General features: G+C 42.4%; 1 protein-coding gene and 1 pseudogene across 1 annotated transcript; both read right to left on the reverse strand.

The window, feature by feature from the left end:
* Window positions 1-1,143: 1,143 nt before the first annotated feature.
* Window positions 1,144-5,530, reverse strand: LOC118239813 (insulin-like growth factor 2 mRNA-binding protein 1). Its single transcript, XM_035453826.1, is given in 2 exon segments — window positions 1,144-2,692; window positions 5,526-5,530. Coding segments are annotated over 2 exon segments (1,554 nt in total).
* Window positions 5,531-9,058: 3,528 nt separating this feature from the next.
* LOC100754668 lies at window positions 9,059-9,347 on the reverse strand (annotated as a pseudogene).
* Window positions 9,348-19,749: the final 10,402 nt, after the last annotated feature.

A 19,749-nucleotide genomic window follows, 5' to 3' on the forward strand; every position in this document is an offset into this window, starting at 1 on the left:
GCCTGCCTCAGCCCTTATAAGAGCAGATGGGTTGGAGTGAGAGCACCTTTGGGCCACTCAACTCCTCCATGGAACTGAGACATTATCAGAGGGAGCTTACACCCCCTTTCCCGGAGCTCATATATCCAATCATAAAAAAAAATATAAAATCTGCATGAGAATGATAGGAATCAGGGACACTGGTCAGCCCTCACCCTGTTGAGCATGTACCACGTGTACCAGGGCACAAAAGAACCCCCAGAGTTAGATTGACATAATGGTATTAGGGAGTCTTGGTGGGGAAGTTCCAGCTGACCAAAAGAAATTTCTGTTGTGCCAATTTTTCTAGATGGTGATCTGCAATAGCTCACCCATGAGGGCAAGCTGTTTTTTTCCTTTTTGTGATACCAAGGATGGAAGCCAGGGCCTTGAACATGCCAGGAAAGGACTCTGACCATTGGGCTCTATCCTCAGCCGAGGGCTCCTTTTAAACGTGGGTTACTGTATATTTTTTATTATCTCTCTCCTTTCTATCTTGCTGTTCCCATTGGTATGTTGAGGAAGAATCAGGATTAAAGCACTGATGACAGGTGTTCTCCATAGAGTTAATATTGTAAACAAAGCTGTGGCCCAGCCACCCCCCCCACCCTTCATAGTCACAAGACTAAAAACAGTGTAAATGAATACAGGAAGTTGTAAGGTATTGGTCAAGACATTAAGAATGGGAGGAATTTATCAATTAACCAAGAAGTCAGGTTAGAAAGGTCCTAGGGTCAAGAAACTAACTATCCTTTGAGGTTTATAAAACCTGAAGGAAATTTTATTTCTCTTCCCCACTGGGATCTGACCCATCTTTCTGATGGAGACTGGAGAACTTCCTCAAAAACAATCCACGTTTAAAAGCAACCCAAGGTATAACTGCAATGGTGACATTCCAAGGGGTGCGCCATGGTGGCCACGTGGCTGAATTAATTGGGGACAAGAGATCAGGGTTCCTCACTGGAACATTTTTCTCAAGACAGTTGACAAGCCTGATCTCCAGCCAGACCCAAAAGCCCGATTCCCACTCATTCTCAGGCGTGCTGGGAAGAGCACACTGCCCCTCTGCCCTCCAGTTCTGCATTCTGCCTGCTGATCTGGAGCCAATGGGACAGGAACGGGCTGTCACTTCCTCCGGGCCTGGGCCTGGTTGCTCTGTCCCTTCTGGTGCTGTTGCTTAACGTGAGCCAGGATGTCTCTGATCTTCCGCTGCGCCATCTGGCTGGCATAGAAATGCCCGATGATCTTAACAATGACTTGGTCATTCTCATCCGGAATCTGGTCTCTTGGCACCAGCACCTCAGCAGCAGTCAATTTCTGCAGCTCATTTACCTTTTTGCCACCTTTGCCAATGACCCGGCCAGCTGCTGAAGCTGGCACCCGTATGTGGGTCTCCAGCTTTACTTCCTCCTTAGGACCAAAGAAATTCTCTTCTTTTATTTTGTCATAGATTCTTCCCTGAGCCTTGAACTGTGCCTCCGGGGGTCCAGTAATGATAACCATTCGAACTTTGGAGTCAGGCGTTTCCGGTGGTGCGATCCTGATGGAGGCACTGGTGAACCATGAGAGTTGTTTGATGTGCTGCCCCTTCTTGCCGATGATGGCGCCCACAGCCTGTGCAGGGATGAACACCTGTACCATCTCCTGCTCAGTAGCCTGCTTGAAGGAACAATAGGGAGCAGCCCCAGTGACGCTGCTGGGAGGTAGAGGGACAGCACTGGATGACGCTGGGAAGAGACCCACAGAAGCCAGGTTGAGACCAGGGATGAGGTGAGACTGCAAGCTCATGGCAGCTACATCATTCTCGTAGGCCTCTCGAACTTTCTTCATGATCTCTTGCTCAGCCCTGCAGCAATTCTCAATGGCCCCCTTCACAGTGATGGTCCTCTCAGGGTTGTAGAGGGTGAGATGCTGGAGCGATGAGATAGTGATCTTTGTCTCTGTATCCTGCTCAACCTACTTCAAGTTCCTCCCTTCCTTGCCAATGAGTCGCCCCACAAAGCTATTATGGGCCAGGATCTTCAGGGGAACCTCGTGAGCCGTTTTGGTGTCCTTTGCCTCCTTGTGCATTATCTCCAAGATCATCTTGCATGCTGAGGAGCAGCCTTCGGGTGTTGAATGCACACTGATGGCCTTCTCCGCAGCTCCAGCATTCTCCTTCCTGTGCACCTTTATCTTGGACTGGGTCTGTTTTGTGATGTTGCGGATGGTGGCACCCTCCTTGCCAATGATAGCACCTACATTCTGCGTGGGCACCAGGAGCCTGAGGGGGATGTCTACTTGCTGCTGCTTGGCTGGGGCCTCTGCTGCCACAGGTGATTCTTGCCGAGGCTGGCCCCGAGAGCCAAAGCCACCACGGCGCCCATTCTCAGGACCCTGAGCTAACTGCTCATCAGATATGTATGAGACCTTCAGGGCATGGTTCTCCAGTTGATGGCCATTTAGCTTCATAATGGCTTGCCTCGTCTGCTCCCTGTTGGAGTAGGTGACGTTAACCACTGCAGTCTCACTTTCTGTGTTCACTTGCTCACAGTTCTCCACTGTACCATACTGGGCCAGCAGGCTGTCCAGCACTTCCCATCGGAGCTGGGGTGGAATATTCCGAATCTGAATTTTCCGACTCATTTGTTTTTTGGGGACCGAGTGTTCAATTTTCCTTGTAGCTCTACTTTCCCTGATGATTTAAAAAAAAAAAAATGAATGCGGGAACAAGAGTGGGGGATGAGGGGGAAGGGAGGGTAAGGAACATTAGCTAAATTCAAGAGTTTGAGGGGCATCTTAGGAATCCAGGCACTAGCTGCTTAAGCCTTTGGAGGGGGGTTGGGGGAAGATTGCTCCAGGCATGGTAGAACCAGTAAATTCGTTTGTCTCAAAGTTTCCTTTTAGTTCCAATATTCTCCTAATCTAGTGGGCTAGTTGCAGGGACTGCTCCCAGGGCCAGATTTAGGAAAGGTGTGATAGCATTTGTGTGGTGAGCAAGCAGCTTCTGCGCCTCCCAGAAGTAGGAAGGAGCCAGGGGAAAGGATCAACCCGTTTCTCCTAGTCGGGTGGGAGTAGAGCATTAAAGTTTATTTTCCTGCTGAGCCACGGAGAAGAGCTCAGGCGACAAGACATCACCTGTGGGGGCCAGAGGGCTAGTGGAGGGCCCCGGGGGTCGCGGCGCAGCATGGTCTGTTGGGGAGAGTCCCTTGCGGCAACCAGGAGCCTCTAGGCAAAGCTTTGGCTTCTAGGGAAGAAGCATTTCGACCCGGTGCTACAGTGCCACCTGGCTCACACCCCACTCAAAAATCAAAATGGCTCAAGCCGCAGGCCTTGGGCGGGAGGCAGGAGGCGGGAGCCCCTTCCTCCCATGTCCTCTCTCAGGGCGAGTGCCCAGGAAGAGAGCAGGAAGACACAAGGTGCAGGAGCACCCCTCCTGGGAAGGCCTGGGTGTGAGAGCATGGGCCTGGGTGGGTGCTCCAGCAGGGTTCCCTCCCAGCGGAGGGGTGGGGGCACCGGGGAGACCACGCCTAAATCCGGACCCTGGGGCCCGGGAGACACCCACCCCCACCCAGACTAAATATTCTTAATCAATAAAAACCACCACTTGATTACTTCTCTCTCATTCCTCAGTTCAGTATGGACAGAATCCTGTCTCCACCCATCTTATCACTAACCCAGAGCCCAACTATACTGAAGTTCTACTCCAAGGACATGACCTTAAATTTATATCTACCAAGAACCCACACATATTATCCCCAACATTAGGCAGACCCCCACCATGTAGCCTCCCTCAGTGTTCAGGCCCACGCTAAGGAACCCTGGCCAGGACAGGATATCTTTCTCTATTTCGAATATTTATTCAGTGATGATTTGGTTTAAGAATAGAAAACTAACAGAGGCTTGAAGGTATCCGCTTTCGTATGCTGACCACATGGAATTCCTGGACAAACACATTTGTCTTTCAACGGGCACTGAGCATCTCACAATTTGTGTCTACTCAGCTAGTTGCCCAGCAATCTTCCTCTTTTACTCTACTTCAAACCGTAATTCATTTTCTTATTTTAAATAGAGACAGAGTCTCTCTCTCTAGGCCTGTGAGGATCTCAGTAGAGAAACCAGGAACACTTACAACTCACTGAGTTTCCCCTATCATCTGTCTCCTGTGTGTTGGGAGGGAAAATGTGGTACATATTGGCACCAAGATTCTCCCTTTTTAATGGGGATGAGCCTTCTCTGCCTTAGACAATCCTGGGAGACATTCTTGTCTTACATGTTACCAACACTCTGCCCTCTCTATTTGGGCCATCTGGAGCCTCACTCCGGTCCACAATGTTATGGGAAATACCTTTGGGAATTCCTCCAACAATGGAGTGCTCGTAGTAAAGGGCAATAGATAAAAGAAGACCAAGAGTCCCTAGATTCAAAAGTCAAGGCCTCCATCAATTTCTCCAGGATTCATATACAATGGTGGGCTTAGAACTCTCACTTTGTAGACAAGAGAGCACAATCACATATTAGCTGGGCACATAGCTTGGGGCCTGACCAACACTCTTCTCTGCTCTGCCACAATCCCTGCCCTTCTCTGGTTTTTGGTGCTCACATTGAAGAGATAAACTTGCAAACAGCTCCTGAGGTTAAAACTGACCCAATTTCTATCTGGAAGGCATATAGTAGACCTCATTCTCCAAACACACACACCAGCTCCAGAATACTGCCCAAGGCTCTTCCTCCCCAATGGCCCTCTTTCTTCCACCAAGGTCCCCTGCACTTACACCCACCACATACACACTTCCTTCAGAGCTCATTTGAAGACTACTAGGTTGTTGCATTTTTCCTGTACACATTTTTTATTGCATTCTAATCTAAGATCATGGGCTGAAATGGCTCCAAACAGGAGACGCAAAGGTCCTCGCATTCTTTGTCTCCTTCCAACAGAAGATGCTCAAATCCTTCATCTTGACACAAATTTGGAGCCACTCAATCTCTGCTGTACACTATGGAGACCAAATCTCATTGATGTGATTTTCCATTTCAGTGGGTTTCAACACAGGGTTTTTCTGTATAGCTTTGATGATTGTCATGGCACACATTCTGCAGATCAGGTGAACATCCATCTCAGGGATGTCCAAATGCTGGGATTAAAGGCAGGCAGCACCACATCCTAGCTGATTTAATTATTCTTTTTTTCTTGATCTGTGTATGTTGACCAGGCTGGCCCTACAAATCACAGAGATTATTTGCCTCAGTTTCCTGACAGCTGGCATTAAGAGTGGATCACCAGATCCTTCAAGAAGTAATCGTGATTTATATAACATTTGCTGATTGACATGTTTATGGGAAAATGAATGCCAAGAGAAAATTGGCCTCGACCTCTTCAGTATCCCTCCCTGTATAAATTGGGGCTCCACGTGTCGATGCCCATATCAAAAAATGGACTTCTACTTAACCTGCTTCTAGGGATCCTATTCAGCTCTTCCTTTGGCTAGGCACCCCTTCGTATTGTCAAGGGCTGCTAAGATTCTTACCTCATTGTTTGCAACAATTTCCATCCTCCCTCTCACTTCTTGTGCCTCCCAGAAACTCTACCAGGTCCCCTAGCTTCCTGTAGATCCTCTCTTCTCTACATAAATTTCCCAAGGCCCCCTGATGGTGTCTGGATTTCTTCTGTTCATTGATTGCCCTTAGGTATTTGGGTATTCTGAAGAGAATGGTGGCACCCCATTTTGAGGGACTGAAGTGTACTTAATCAGTGGTAGGAAACCATCAGTTTGTTTCCAAGGGTTCCAGCTGCTCCCATTGCAGGAATACAATAGCTCCAAGTGACATCTTACTTTTTCGGAAAACCATGTCAAGGGTTTTGTCAGTTTACTTTCTAAATCCTGGAAACCTTCCTTGTCATCTATAAAAGCTATACATATTCAAATTTTCAAAAGCAGGGTGACTTGAGTCTCATTGATAGTGGACTTGTCCAACATTGTGTCCAAACACAGGGAGATACAGGAAAAAAAATGAAAATTATTGAAAAAATTATTATTCCATGTGTGTTTGTCTAAGCATTGGGTCCATATCCTGCCAGAGAACATTTGTGGATGTAAGAAAAAAATGTATGTTTTTCCCCTTTCATCATGTGCAGCATGGAAATAAAACTCAAGTACTCAAGCTACACAACATGGACTTGGGTTGTGACATTTCACAACCTTCAGAGCTCTTGATTCAAAGGGTTATGTCTCCAGGAATATCAAAGACTGTCACCAGGTTTCTATAGCACTGGCTGGTTTCAAACTCATTTTATGACTAAGAATTACCATGAACTTCTGGTCCCAAACCTCATCCATTATGAGATTATGGACTTGGATCCCTTGAGGGTGTGTTTTCCACTCCCTTTAGATGCTACTGAGAAACTCATGAAGACATTCTGTCCTTACTGGATATTTATTCTGAGTTCTTTCTGGGCATTTTCTATTTGTTTAACAACTTAAGGGACACTAGTCCTACATCTGCTCTTGCTATAACCCTGAGACGGGAGAGCAATTCTGTTCTAGAAGACATTGCCAATGGTCTATATTGATTAATAACTTTTTTGAATTTCCCCATTTTAAAGTCTTGTGGATCCTAAACTGAACTTGAATTTGCTCTATAGCCCCCGATGACCTTGAATTTTTTTCAAATGAAATATAAGAACAACTATAGTAACAGGGGTCCATGATACACACCTTTAATCCCATCACTAGGGAAGCACGGACAGCAAAATCTCTGATTTAGTGTTTTCTCAAATGAAATGTAAGAACAGGGCGTGGGTCTGTCATTGGTCGTGCACACCTTTAATCCCAGCACTCCTGGCACAGGCAGGCGGATCTCTATCCGTTCAAGGCCAGCCTATTCCCCAGATCCAGGGACAGGATAGGCTCAAAAGCTACACAGAGAATCCCTGTCTTGAAATAGCAAAAAAAAAGAACAGGGCGTGCTGACATACATATTTTAATCCAATACCTAGAGAGGCAGAGGCATGAGGATCTCTGAGTTGGAGGGCTGCATATTTAAAAAATAGGAGGTACAGAACATCCAGGATTACACTGAAAATCCCTAACTCATGAACAAAGACATAAAATAAAAATTTAAACTAGCTGGGTGTGGTGGTACATGTCTTCAATACTAGTATTCAGCAGGCAGAGGCAGGAGGATATCTGAGAGGTCTTGCACTACTTGGTCTACACAGGGAGATCTAAGACACACAGGAATATTTAGAGTGACCTGACCTCAAAAGAGCAAACAAACAAAAAAACCTTTCCTTATCTAAAGCCATCCAATCAATGCAAATTTCAATTGCTTTGAGATTTTTAACTTTCTCAGAAATGCCAAAAACATGAAAAACAACAACACCTCAGGCTTGTGAAAATGTGGGGGAAAGGATCCTCATTCATTGCTGTTGCTAGTACAGAATGGTACAGCCATCCTCCCACCCCACCATTGACCCAAAATGGCCAACTTACCCTGGAGATCAGCAGGAACTCCTGTCTTCAACAGATTGCTGCTACTCTGTGAAACTCCAGTCCAAGGACCTGACTTAAATATATTTTCCATCCAGGTTCCTCCCAGGTCTTCTACCTTTTTCCCATCATTCCAGCAGACCCTCCCACTCAATGGCCCCACCCAGTCTATAGCTACACACTATAGTGGCTTTGTATATTTAACTTTGGCTTTCAATATTGATCAGATATAATCACTGCTGCTTTTGTGGAGACCTAAAGCACAAACAGATCTTTTGCCCCACCCTCTCAGTTCTCCAATTTTGCTGTTGAACCCAGTTAAAATGTGGTCTTCACTACTTGGTGACATGAGCCTCCGCTCAGGCTGCCAAAGGTCATCCTATTCCTTCTGATTGCTGCCACCCCTCCTATTTTCCTTTTTTCCCCCAATCCAAACCATATTCACCTTTATTAAAGATGCTTTACATAAACAATCATGGTATTTCATGCAGGATGTGGGCACACAATCAGTAACAGTTTATAAGAACTTCCAAACTCCCTTCTTGTATGGACTATCAAAATCAGAATGCAACTATAAGACCTAGTGAAGTCTACATTCAATGCTTTGAAAAGGGGAAGAGCTTAGAGTGAGGGTTGACATTTCACATTAAGGATGTTGTTTAACAGCTTTTGACAAGCAGACACTGACATTCAGGAAATAAAAAGAAAATGGCAGAATTGTCATTCTGAAGATACACAATCTTGTATATAAAAGGAACCAATGCTCTTTTGAGGATATTATTTTCACTGCAAAGTCCAGATTGCCCAATAAACCAGCAAAACCTATTTTAGAGGGTCAGGTGCCAACAGGTCTCTGGTTTTAAGGGATTTAATCTATGTTGATGGTACAGGGGAAAGATGATATAAAAATGAATTTGGAGTTTTCCCACACAAGGCATTCTGTGCTGGAGTGGCCACATATGTCAACACTAGTACATCTCTCCTGAGCCAAGAGGGGACTTTCTAAATTGTCACAGAAAGAAGTTTTCCATCAATCATCATCAATTAATCCAGCTTAGGAGACATTTTGTTTCTGACACATGTTCCTTCCCTACCCCAAAACAGCATAGCATTAAAAAAAGTAAATCAGCTGGGCATTAGTGGTGCATGCCTTTAATCCCAGCCCTCGTGAGGCAGGGGCAGGTAGATCTCTGTGGGTGCGAGACCAGGCTGGTCTACAAGACCTAGTTCCAGGACAGCCTCCAAAGCCACAGAGAAACAGTCTCGAAAAACCAAAAAAAAAAAAAAAAAAAAAAACAAAACAAAAAAAAGGTAAATCAAAGCTGGGTGTTGGTGACACACGCCTTTAATCCCAGCACTCCGGAGGCAAAGGCAGGCTGATCTCTGTGAGTTTGAGGACAACCTGGTCTCCAGAGTGAGTGCCAGGTTAGGCTGCAAAGCTACACAGAGAAACACTGTTTCAAAAAACCAAGAAAATGAAAAAAATAAATAAATAAAACGAAATTCTGCATATTTATCAAACTTGATAAAAATATTATTTTAACTGTACAGTCAGCAGAAGTACACAGTTATCAAAAATGCACACATTTCACTTGGAATCTCCTGTATCTTCAGCTTTTTGTGCCTGGTCTGTTTTCACGTCTCCATTTTCTGCAGGGTTATTTGCATCCTTGCCTGCATCTGATTTCCCCATCTTTCCTTGGGTACCTTCTCTCTCTTCTTTGCAGGGGCCTTTTTAGGCTTGGGCCCTGGATTTGGAGGACCAGTTTTAGCAGACAAACTTCCAGACCTTCTCTGGGGCTCTTCCTCCACCTTGGCTTTTTCTCCCTTAGTGTCTGCTTCAGACTTTCTTTTGTGCATGGTTTCCTAAGACATTGGCACTGAACTCGGGATTGCAGAGGTGCTCGGGTTTGGTCCCTCCGGGGGTTGTTCTCGCTGGTTCTTCCCCTTTTACCTTTTTTGAGACAGGGTTTCTCTGTGTAGTCCTGACTGTTCTGGAACTCACTGTTTACACCAGGCTCCCCTCAAAATCAAAGAATTGCATGTGCTTTCCTCTGGCTCTGGAATGGGGGGATTAAAGGTGTGTGCCACAATGTTCCACTCTTTTTTGACACAGGGATTCTCATTAAAACCCTGGCTGTCCTGTATCACACTGTATAGAGCAGGTTGGCCTCAAACCCCAGAGATCTTCTGGCCTCTGCCTTCTTTGTGTTGGCATGAAAGGATTGTCCACCAAACCCAGCTTATTCACCCCTTTTTGATGGAGTAGGGCTGGTTAAGTCTTACAACTGTCTGGCTGTGACTCTTTTCATTCATGATGCTACCACCACCCAGCTCCATTTCAAGGTCATCTAGATCTTCCCTCTGTTCCCCAGGTCAAGGGATTTGCAAAGTACTCTTTTCCTCCAAATTCCCAGTACACAGTCATCAAGGCACAGGCCTGATGCTGGCTTCTGTGCTTGTAGATTGATTGTTCAATGAATGGTATCAGTACACAGCAAGTGATGGATTTTTGTGGCAGAAGAAATTGCTTTCAGTTTTGTCAGAGAATGAACTGAGTTTAGTCCACTCCTCTGTTACCTCAGCTCATGTCCCAGGTGTTTTACCACTTCCCCTGCCGAGATAAGGAAAGTACATGTGACTTTTGACTTGTTTGGGGATCCTCTTTGAGGGAAGAACTCAGGTTAAAGTTTTAACTCCCAGGAAATTTTCTGGACATTCACAGGGGATTAAAATGAACTATAGTGATGAGTTATTGCAAAATTAACAACACAGTGCTTGGAGAGTCAGTGACAGACCTCTTTTCCATCTCGGTGGAAAATCCTGGCATAAATCCCTGAAACTAGGAGAAATATACACAAAGGGTAAAATATATTGTTTCAAAATATTTTATTACAATCAATACATGAAGAAAAAACAAGTATCAGAAGCTGAGGTGGCACATACCTTCCCTTCCAGAATGTGGGAGGAGGAGGAGGAGGCAGGTGCATCTCTGTGAGTGTGAGGCCAGCGTGGACCACAGAGCAATTCCAGGATGGCATGACTACACAGACAATTTCTCTCTGAGAGTGTGTTTTCACACATTTTTGTTGGTGTATGTGTTCTAGACACACTCATTCTAGGGCCCCCATGTGAAGAGGTTATAGGACAACATGTGCATGTTGCCATTACACTTCAGTCATGAAGGCCTGAAAACACAGGTTAGGTTCACATATTTGGTGGAAAATCCTTTACTAAGTCATCACCCAGAATCAAGATCATCCAATTGCTTTTGTTTTCTTCAAAAATTTTTCCCAACATTTTGAAATCTCTCAGAGGGTAAACTAGATATGGGGTAGCTGTAGCTCCTACAGGACTCATACTCTGGTTGGACTTCTGATTACTAAAAACTTCTGATCCCCCTGTCTCACACCCACTGAGAATTGAGACCCACAAACCGTGATTATGTTTTTACTAAGCTCTTCAGCTGCTTCATTCTCTAATGCTTGACTGAGCCACTGAACTTCATGCACCAACACCAGGATGTGACATGAGGTCCTTAGGACACAGGAGGACCCATTCCCCCAAAACCTCAGATTCTGCAATATGCTGGCCCTTGTTTGCAATGCCAGCTCTTCCATGATAAACCAATACTTGGCCTGAACCAAGGATTCTGATTAAAATGTGAAGTGGCCCTTGGTATGGTAATGATATATTATTAAGTCTGCAAGAGTGACCAGCTCTCGAAGGAATTTTAGTAAGACCTCCTCTGTAGATGGAACTGAGCTTTGTCCATAGAGCGTCTGCCTGGAGAAATGGACTCTACATTGTCAGAGTTAAGAGAAAAATAGGTGGACAAGGTAATGTGTTGACTCCACAACTTCTTTAGAATTTCCATTTATCTTTGGCTGTCACCTTTAGAGATCTTTCCATTTGTACTTAGAGCATTGGTTGTTCAAACAGATCTAGAAAGAGAAAGAAAAAAGTTGTCTTAGAAAGACCTGTGTGCCCTAGGTGAACATGCTGTATGGACATCTCCATTCTGGCAACTAACCCCAATCAAACATAGACTTGTGGGTCTCTATATACCTAAAACAGTGCCGGACAGTAGGATGGGTATGATGTGACACAACATGACTAGAGGGTCTTCAATCATTATGTGATAATATAGCTTCATAGCAGTACCCGGGTTGACACAGAATGATTGTGTCCAGTCATGTGTAAACAAAGGTTCATCTTCCAAAATGTCCCAAGATGCATCAAACATTGAGGAATCCACAATACTGTGGGATTCTCATTAATGTACTGGTACTATGGCTGTTCTGGCTGCTGCAGAGAGGGACAAGACAGAGACAAATCTGCATCTCATATTCCGTAATTAAGACCAGTTCCCAATTTTGAGTTGTATCTGGCGACTAGCTCCGACAAACTGATTTATGACGAGAGGCTTTTGTTGCTTGACTACAAACTCTGTTCCTTCCATTAGTTTTTTGGAGTTTCAGAGTGAACATGCTGGTCACTGTATTCATCTGAGGACCCCAGAGACCCTAGGGAACCCTCAGAAACAGAAGTCACTGAGGACCTTAAGAGTGAGTAGGATTCAATGATCAGGTTCCCAATTTTGGGGGAATTGGATGCATTGGGAATCAGGAGGAAGTAGGGGACTTTCAGAAATTTTTTAGTCTGAGGTGGTTACATAAGATGGTTGATTCTGGGCCTATGATTGCACTTGAATTCCTGAGTGCACTTAGTGATATGAGGACATTGCTTCCAGACTTAACTTCCTGGCATGGCCTTGAGTCTTCTGGAAACCTGTTTATAAACATGTACATGAATGCTTTTGGAATTTGATGGCCGTATGGAAAACTGAGGGGAATATGGGGCTTACTTTATGTGTATTTGCTGGATCTTTCTCTTTAAAATTTATTTATTTAGGCTGGATGTTGTTTGTGCACACCTTTAATCCCAGCACTTAGGAAGAGAGGCAGGCAGATCTCTGTAAACTCAAACCCAGCCTGGTCTACAGAGACAGTGCCAGGATAGGCTCCAAGCTACACAGAGAAACCCTGTCTCAAAAAACAAAAAAAGAACAAAATAAACAAAAACAAAAAAGATCAAAAAAAGATTTATTTATTTAGTTGGGCATTGTTGGCTCATGCCTTTAATCCCAGCACTCTGGGGGCAGAGGCAGGTGGAACTCTATGAGTTTGAGACCAGCCTGGTCTACAAGAGCAAGTTACAGGACAGCCTGCAAAGTCACAGAGAAACCATGTTTCAAAAAACAATAACATACCAGATTTATTTATTTATGTATTTGTACAGTGTTCTGTCTGCATGTATCTGTAAGGCCACAAGAGGGCACCAGATCTCTTTATAGATGGTTGTAAGCAATCAGGTACTTGGGAAATTAATTCTGGACATCCGGAAGAAAGGTTAGTGTTCTTAACTACTGATCAATCTCTCCAGTCTGAGATTATCAAGCTCCATTAGGAAATCTGTGTGCACTGGTGGACATGGAAGCATACTTGGGAACCTAGCTGGTAGGAATTGGATAGAAGAGCTCCACAATCCCCAGGTTACACTCACCAAGATAACCTGCATTAACAAGGTTGTTTCAGACTTCCCAGACAGCAGAGACAACACTAGTGCCTGGTCTTTCTACCTGTCATTTTGTTTCCTGAGACTCTAAGTTTCTAATCAGTAGAATAAATATATACATAGCTACTATGATAATAAAAGTTTGTCAGCTCTGGAAGGCTGGCAATAGAAAGGAAGGTGACACAGAGTACAAAAATCCAAGTTGTCTTTCCATTTCCTGGTGTTTCTGTCTCCAGTTAAGGAGTGAAGGGAACCTGGGGTAGCCATATGAGGTGTCCCCACCTATGTCTCACCATTAACAGAGGAGCTCTCCAAACTTGACCAGATCAATGCTGGTTTTGAAACTCTCCAATTACCTGACATTAAATGACTTCTCCTTAAGTAACTCTCTCAGCCTCTCCAACTTCTATGCCCTTAGGTCTTGCTATCCATGCCACAATGAACCCCGAACACTTTGGATCTATTTAGGGACATTTTTCTTTATTGGACTGATCTATGAAGGTGAGCATATGAACTTAGAGGGCCTTAGCCATAGCTTGAGACTTCTGTACTCTTGGGGCTGCTGTCCACAAATAAATTGGTGTCCAGTTGCTGCTGTCCTTTTCAGGAAATGTGACACAACTAAACTGTTTGCTATGGGGTCTTTCACACTCCTCCTATTGCTGTCACCCTGTCTTTCTTTGTATATATGTTGCCTCCTTGCCTTACTTGTTTTATTTTTTTTTTAAGACACGTGGGTTTGGAGGCTGTCCTGGAACTAGCTCTTGTAGAACAGTCTGGAGTTGAACTCACAGAGATCCACCTGCCTCTGCCTCCTTAGTACTGGGATTAAGGTTGTGCACCACAACCACCTAGTACCTTCCTTGCTTCTTTACTTCTTACGTTTTTGCTTACTTGCATGCTGGCTTCTTTTCTTGTTTCTTTAAGACAGGTTTCTGCATATAGACAATGTTGTCCTATATCTCACTATATAGACATCTAATCCCAGTTACTTGTTAAGCTGCACTGTTAGAACTGCAAATTCCAGGACACCCTGTGCTACAGTGTGTCTTTGAGGTCAATAAGGACATATAACCACCATTTTCATTTGAAAAAGGAGGGAATGGAGATAAGAAATTTACATTAATAAGTCACCACTTTAGATTTTTACTATGAAAATGTGTCTGATTCACTCTCCACTTTTGAGGAGAAAGAGGAAAAGATGACACAAAACAGCAAAGTGTCCCATTATCAAAGGAAGTTATGGCTAGAAGCAAATGAACAGAAATGTCTTTTGTGTGTGGAGAAGGAACTTCAGTCCCCAACCTTGCTCTCATGAGTGAACCATCAGCCTCACAGGCACAACTAATCCAAGAAGATTATTTCAACTTTTAAAATTACATTTTCTCTTATGTGAGGGAATTGTCATCACAAATGGATGAAAGTGGAGAAGTTGCTGAATGTTTTTTTGAATCCTTTTACCTAGTAACCCCTTTTAGGATACAATACAAAATAATTACTGGCTTTAGAGAAATAATATTTTATACTGTATTCTCTCTATATTAAAATATTTACATTGGGGAAATTTTAATCTGATGTCTCAGAAAGCAGGAGCAGTAGAATGTCTTTGAATTCCATGTAACCTTTGCCTATATAAAAAATTCCAGGCCAACTTGTGCTTCCTAGGAAAAAAAGTACCTAAATGCTCAAATGTGCATTAATGGGTCATGTATAATGCATATGAGTATTTTTTCACTTTTCTTACACTCCCCTAGATCTTTTGAAGCTGTGGCCACTCAACTTCTGTTTCTTTGCTCTTTCATAAAAATAAATATGTGAGTACATGAAATATGCTTCATGCATACACAAAATAATATGAATTCCATTTAATACACTTTTTTTACCTGAATAAGGGGCCTAAGGTTAGGCTCACTGTCCTCTACTGGAAATGTGAATCATCTCAGCTTGTTGCCCAGTGGTCCTTAACTTTTCCTCCTGTTATTGCAACCCCTTTTTTCTTTATGTCTTGAATACTTCCTGTCATTCCTTATATCTTCCTTTCTTTTCCTTGTTTTATTGGTATTGTTTTCCTATATAGCCCATGTTATCTTATGTGTCAATCTGTAGACTAGGTTAGATTGAAACTCATAGAGATCCCACAGGCTCTGTCTCCTTTGTGCTGAGATTGCTCACTCTTTTTTGATAGGGAAGGGCATGATCAGCCTTAGACCTTCCATCTCTCACTATTTCAGCAATGGTGACACCACCCATTCCATCTACCTGGGTCATCTAAAGCCTCTGTCTTATCCTGAAGGTAAATGGATTCTCCACTCCTCATACTTTCCCCCAATTTCCTGCAAAGGCTAAAGACATCCCTGATGGTGCCTTAGTTTCTGTTCACAGATAGGCCCAAGGTAAATGGGTGTTCAGTAGACAGGGCTGGCCTCTTTTTTCGAGTAACTGACCTGCACTAATCACTACCAGGGAAACCTCAGATTTCTTCCCAGGGTTTACCCACTCCCAGTTGTAGAAAAACAGATTCACCAACAGGTCAACATCAGGAAGTCTATGTCAGTCTATTTACTGTTGTAAGTCATAGGAAGCTTTTTGACATTTACAGTTGGTTTAACTAACACTGAATCAAATGAAAATTTAACTAAGCAGGGCCTGGTGCAGCTCATTGACTAAGCACTTTTCCAGGTTTTTGAAAGATCCTGACATCAACCCACAACATTGGGTGATAAAGAAGGAAAAATAAGAAATAGATTGAAAAACATGTTATTACATGTCATTTATTTTTGTGTATTTGGTTACCAGCCTGACAGGGCCAACTGTGGAAATAAAAAGACTACATGTTGGAACTGATTTTGCCTTTATAACATTTATTTTATTATTATTGTTGTTGTTTGGTTTCTCCAGACAGGGTTTCTCTGTGTAGCTTTAGAGACTGTCTGTCACTTGTTCTGTAGACCAGGTTGCCCTTACAAAATTTAGGTAATGGAAATTATCTCAGGTCCTGAGACTTGGTGACAAGGCGTTTGGATGTGCCATCTCACAAGCTCAGAGACCTTGAATGGTTATATCTCCAGGGAGAATAGAGGCTGACACCGGATTCTCATTTGAAATATATTCTTAAAAGATGTACGACCTGTCGGCACCACCAAATAATTTTTTGTTTGTTTGTTTTGTTTTACAATTAACAGCCTGATCTTTGCAACTTTTCATTGCTTAGGCCCATTTAATGTCACTGCACAGCCAGTTGCTACTACAATGTCTGTTTGCCTTGGGAGTGGAGACTGGAGGTTCAGGACTTGAAGGCCAGCTCTGACTATTTGTCTTTTTGCCTTTTTTGTTTTTTACCATCTGACCACCATGGGACAACAACTAACAACCCCCTTAAGTTTGACTCTAGCCCATTGGGGAGATGTTCGGGACTGAGCCAACAATCAGTCCCTGGACGTCAAGAAGGAAAAAATGACAAACTTTCTACAGTTCTGAATGGGCAACATTTAATGTTGGCTGGCCTTGGGACAGTTCTTTTAATCTTGAGATTATTTTACAGGTAAAAGAAGAGGTGTTCAATTCTGGAATTCACGGACGACCCCGACCAGGTTCCCAACATCATAACCTGGGAAGACCTGGCCTACAAACCTCTACCTTGGGTGTGCCCTTTACTTGTAACTTAAAGAGGCTCAGCGGAAGCCTCCTGTTCTACCCCAGGACCCACAACCTGACCTTCTTTCCTTTGATTCTCCTTCTCTTTATCCTGAGCCTCCTCCATCCCAGGTCCCTGCTTCGCCCCAGCCTCTGAACCTATTGAATACATTACTTTCTTCGCATACTTGGTACACTGTGTTAGATTTAAAAGACAACTTTTTTTTTTTTTACTTGAGGCTTTGCCCACAGAGCCAGCCCCTCTTTATATTCGAATGGAAGGACCCAGAATCCGGACTATCGGGTCAGCAGATCTGGACTAGGCTACCAAAAGGTTTTAAAAATTCTCCGGCCCACTTTGATGAGGCATTGCATCAGGATCTGGCTGAATTCGGTATGCAGCACCCTACCCTGATCATTCTGCAATATGTAGATGACCTCCCGCTGGCAGCCTCCACTGAACAGGACTATAAACAAGGTTCCAGGCAATTATGGAGAAACTAGGGACCCTGGGGTACCATGCCTCAGCTAAAAGGGCACAGATAAGTCAGCAGAAAGTCATAAAAATGTCAAAGAATTTAAACTGTTTACTATGGGCTCTCATATCTACAAATAGTAAATTTATAATAATAATATGGATTAAAAATTTTAACCACACCAGGTTAATTCTGTTTAAAAGTTTTATTTATATCCCCCCTTAAAATTAATTCTGTATCTTGTTAAAATGTTCTATCTGTGTTTTCTGATATAAAGGTAAATTTTACTATAAGCTAAAAGCCACAACAAAAAACAAAAATGGTTCAAATATTTTTACTGTCTAATTCTAACAGTAGCCAGTCATTTGTGGACATAGCTCACAATTTATCTCCGAGTTCTAGTCATTAAATTTGGGTTATCAGAATTTCAAATATGTTTTTAATAAAGATAATATTAAAATTGTTTCATGGTTAAATCTGTCAAAAAGTTAAAAGTAGTAACACTGGACTTTGACAATGTAAATTTAATAGTCACCCAGATGATAGTAATTTTAAACACATCAAAGATACTTTATTTTGATATTCTTACAAAAAGACATTAAAAGATTTTTAAATATTCAAATTTATAAGGTTATAAGATATTTATGCTTCTGTTATATTGTTAATATTTATGCTTATATCAAAAAAAGCTAAAATTTATTATCACAGCCATAAGTTTCATATGTTAAAAAATTAAAATTAAAAATTAATCTGTTTATTTCTTATGGTACAGTAAGTCTAAGTTTAACAAAGGGCTTAAAATTACTTCTAAGCCCATGGGTCTCAATTCTTTAAAGTTTTAAAAACAAAACTATTTTATAAGGGTAGCCTAGGACCACCTGTATTCAGAAGTTTACATTGATAACAACAAAAAAATTGTATAATAAAAATTGAAACATCAAATTTATAAAGATAAACCTGACAATATAAAGTCTTAGTTTTATAAAAGCTGCTAACCAATTATACGATGTTAAAAAAAAACACAAGTTAGTAGCCATTCTTATAAATAAACAAATTGCCAGACTTACCTTGGCATACTTCAAATACTACTCAGATCTGCAGAATATGTCATTTAAAATGGAAACTAAAAAATTTATAATATCAGACAGAGAATTCCAGATCCTGACAGTGACCCAAGGTCTCTAAAGAAGTCTATGGGGCTCCATAGATTGTGACAACGCTGACCAGTGAGCATGATGCTCATATGTTACACCTGCTGCCAGGCAGGACCTGGCTCAGACTGTGGACAGGCTACAGGACACTAGAGAATTGATTGCACCACCTTTGCCAAGACAAAATAAGGCCTGTCTTTTCCATGTCCTTCATCCACAGAGAGAAAAAAAAACTCTCACTTTATGGACATGGCAAAGATTTACTTCTGCCCCCAATACTATTGAGACTTGGGTATGGCTAACTGTATATGGACTGAACAATGACTTTTTAATAGATTCAAAAACTGTATGAAATTTATCCTTCTCAGATCTTTGATACTATTAATGGTTAAACTATAGCCAGCTTAATAGCTCATTTAATGAAGTTCTGATAAGCTGATAAAATCAACTACCTGCTATTCAGTCACAAGCTCAAGGTTTTTAGATTTACTTTAGTGGTCATCTAAATATAAACTTAAAGGGCTTTTATCAGGCCAAAGGCACCTCTGTTCAATCTATACCTGACTCTCTGGACAGAAAAAAATGTACAAATTCCTCTGTCTCTCTTACACACCCAGAGTTCGAGGTCCATAATCCTTGATTGTGCTGTTGCCAAGTTCTTCAGCTGCTTCCTTCAGTCCAAATTGGATATTTATTTGCCTTCCTCTCTGGAACCATTGTGTAAGAGGTAACCATCTTATCCTGCTTCTTTGACATCTGTGAAAGCACTGGAACTGCAGCTGTTCTTGTTATAAACCAGGGAAACGAGAGCAGTAATGTTCTTAAACATATGAACAAACTACTAACTACTAATAGCTTTTCAATCATTCCTTTTTTTTCCAGAAAGAGTTTCTCTGAGTAGCATTGGCTTTACTGTTACTTATTCTTTCCACCAAGCTGAATTCAAACTATGATATATGTCTCATTATGCCTACCAGTTGCTGGGATTTAAGGTTTGCCTCAACATTGTACCAGTAATTATTTCAGGTGGGGCCGCATATATCCTTATCTGGTCTTGAAATTTCTTAGTATCTGAAGATGACATGAATCAGATGGTATTAACCATGAGGCAGCAAGGCACACCACAGAAAAGATGTGATACTTAGGATGGCACAGTGTGGCCAAGAACTAAACCATATCCATTTGAATTTTGTTGTTTAGAGGGCTATTTATCAGTTCATAACTCACACAGTATTCTGACCTGTAGTTGATCTGATGAGCCTCAAACATCTAACATTAAACTATGACCCTGGATATTTGTGATTTTTCAATTTTTCCACTGATTTTTACTCTTCATATGGAGTCTAATTGATTGCAAACATTCAACAAATGCAGCCTCCAAGTACTAAGATCTGTCTTCTTCCCATAATGTCCCATTTTACCACC

The sequence above is a fragment of the Cricetulus griseus genome, unplaced genomic scaffold (genome assembly GCF_003668045.3).
Source record: "Cricetulus griseus strain 17A/GY unplaced genomic scaffold, alternate assembly CriGri-PICRH-1.0 unplaced_scaffold_32, whole genome shotgun sequence".
NCBI classification, from domain to species: Eukaryota; Metazoa; Chordata; class Mammalia; order Rodentia; family Cricetidae; genus Cricetulus; species Cricetulus griseus.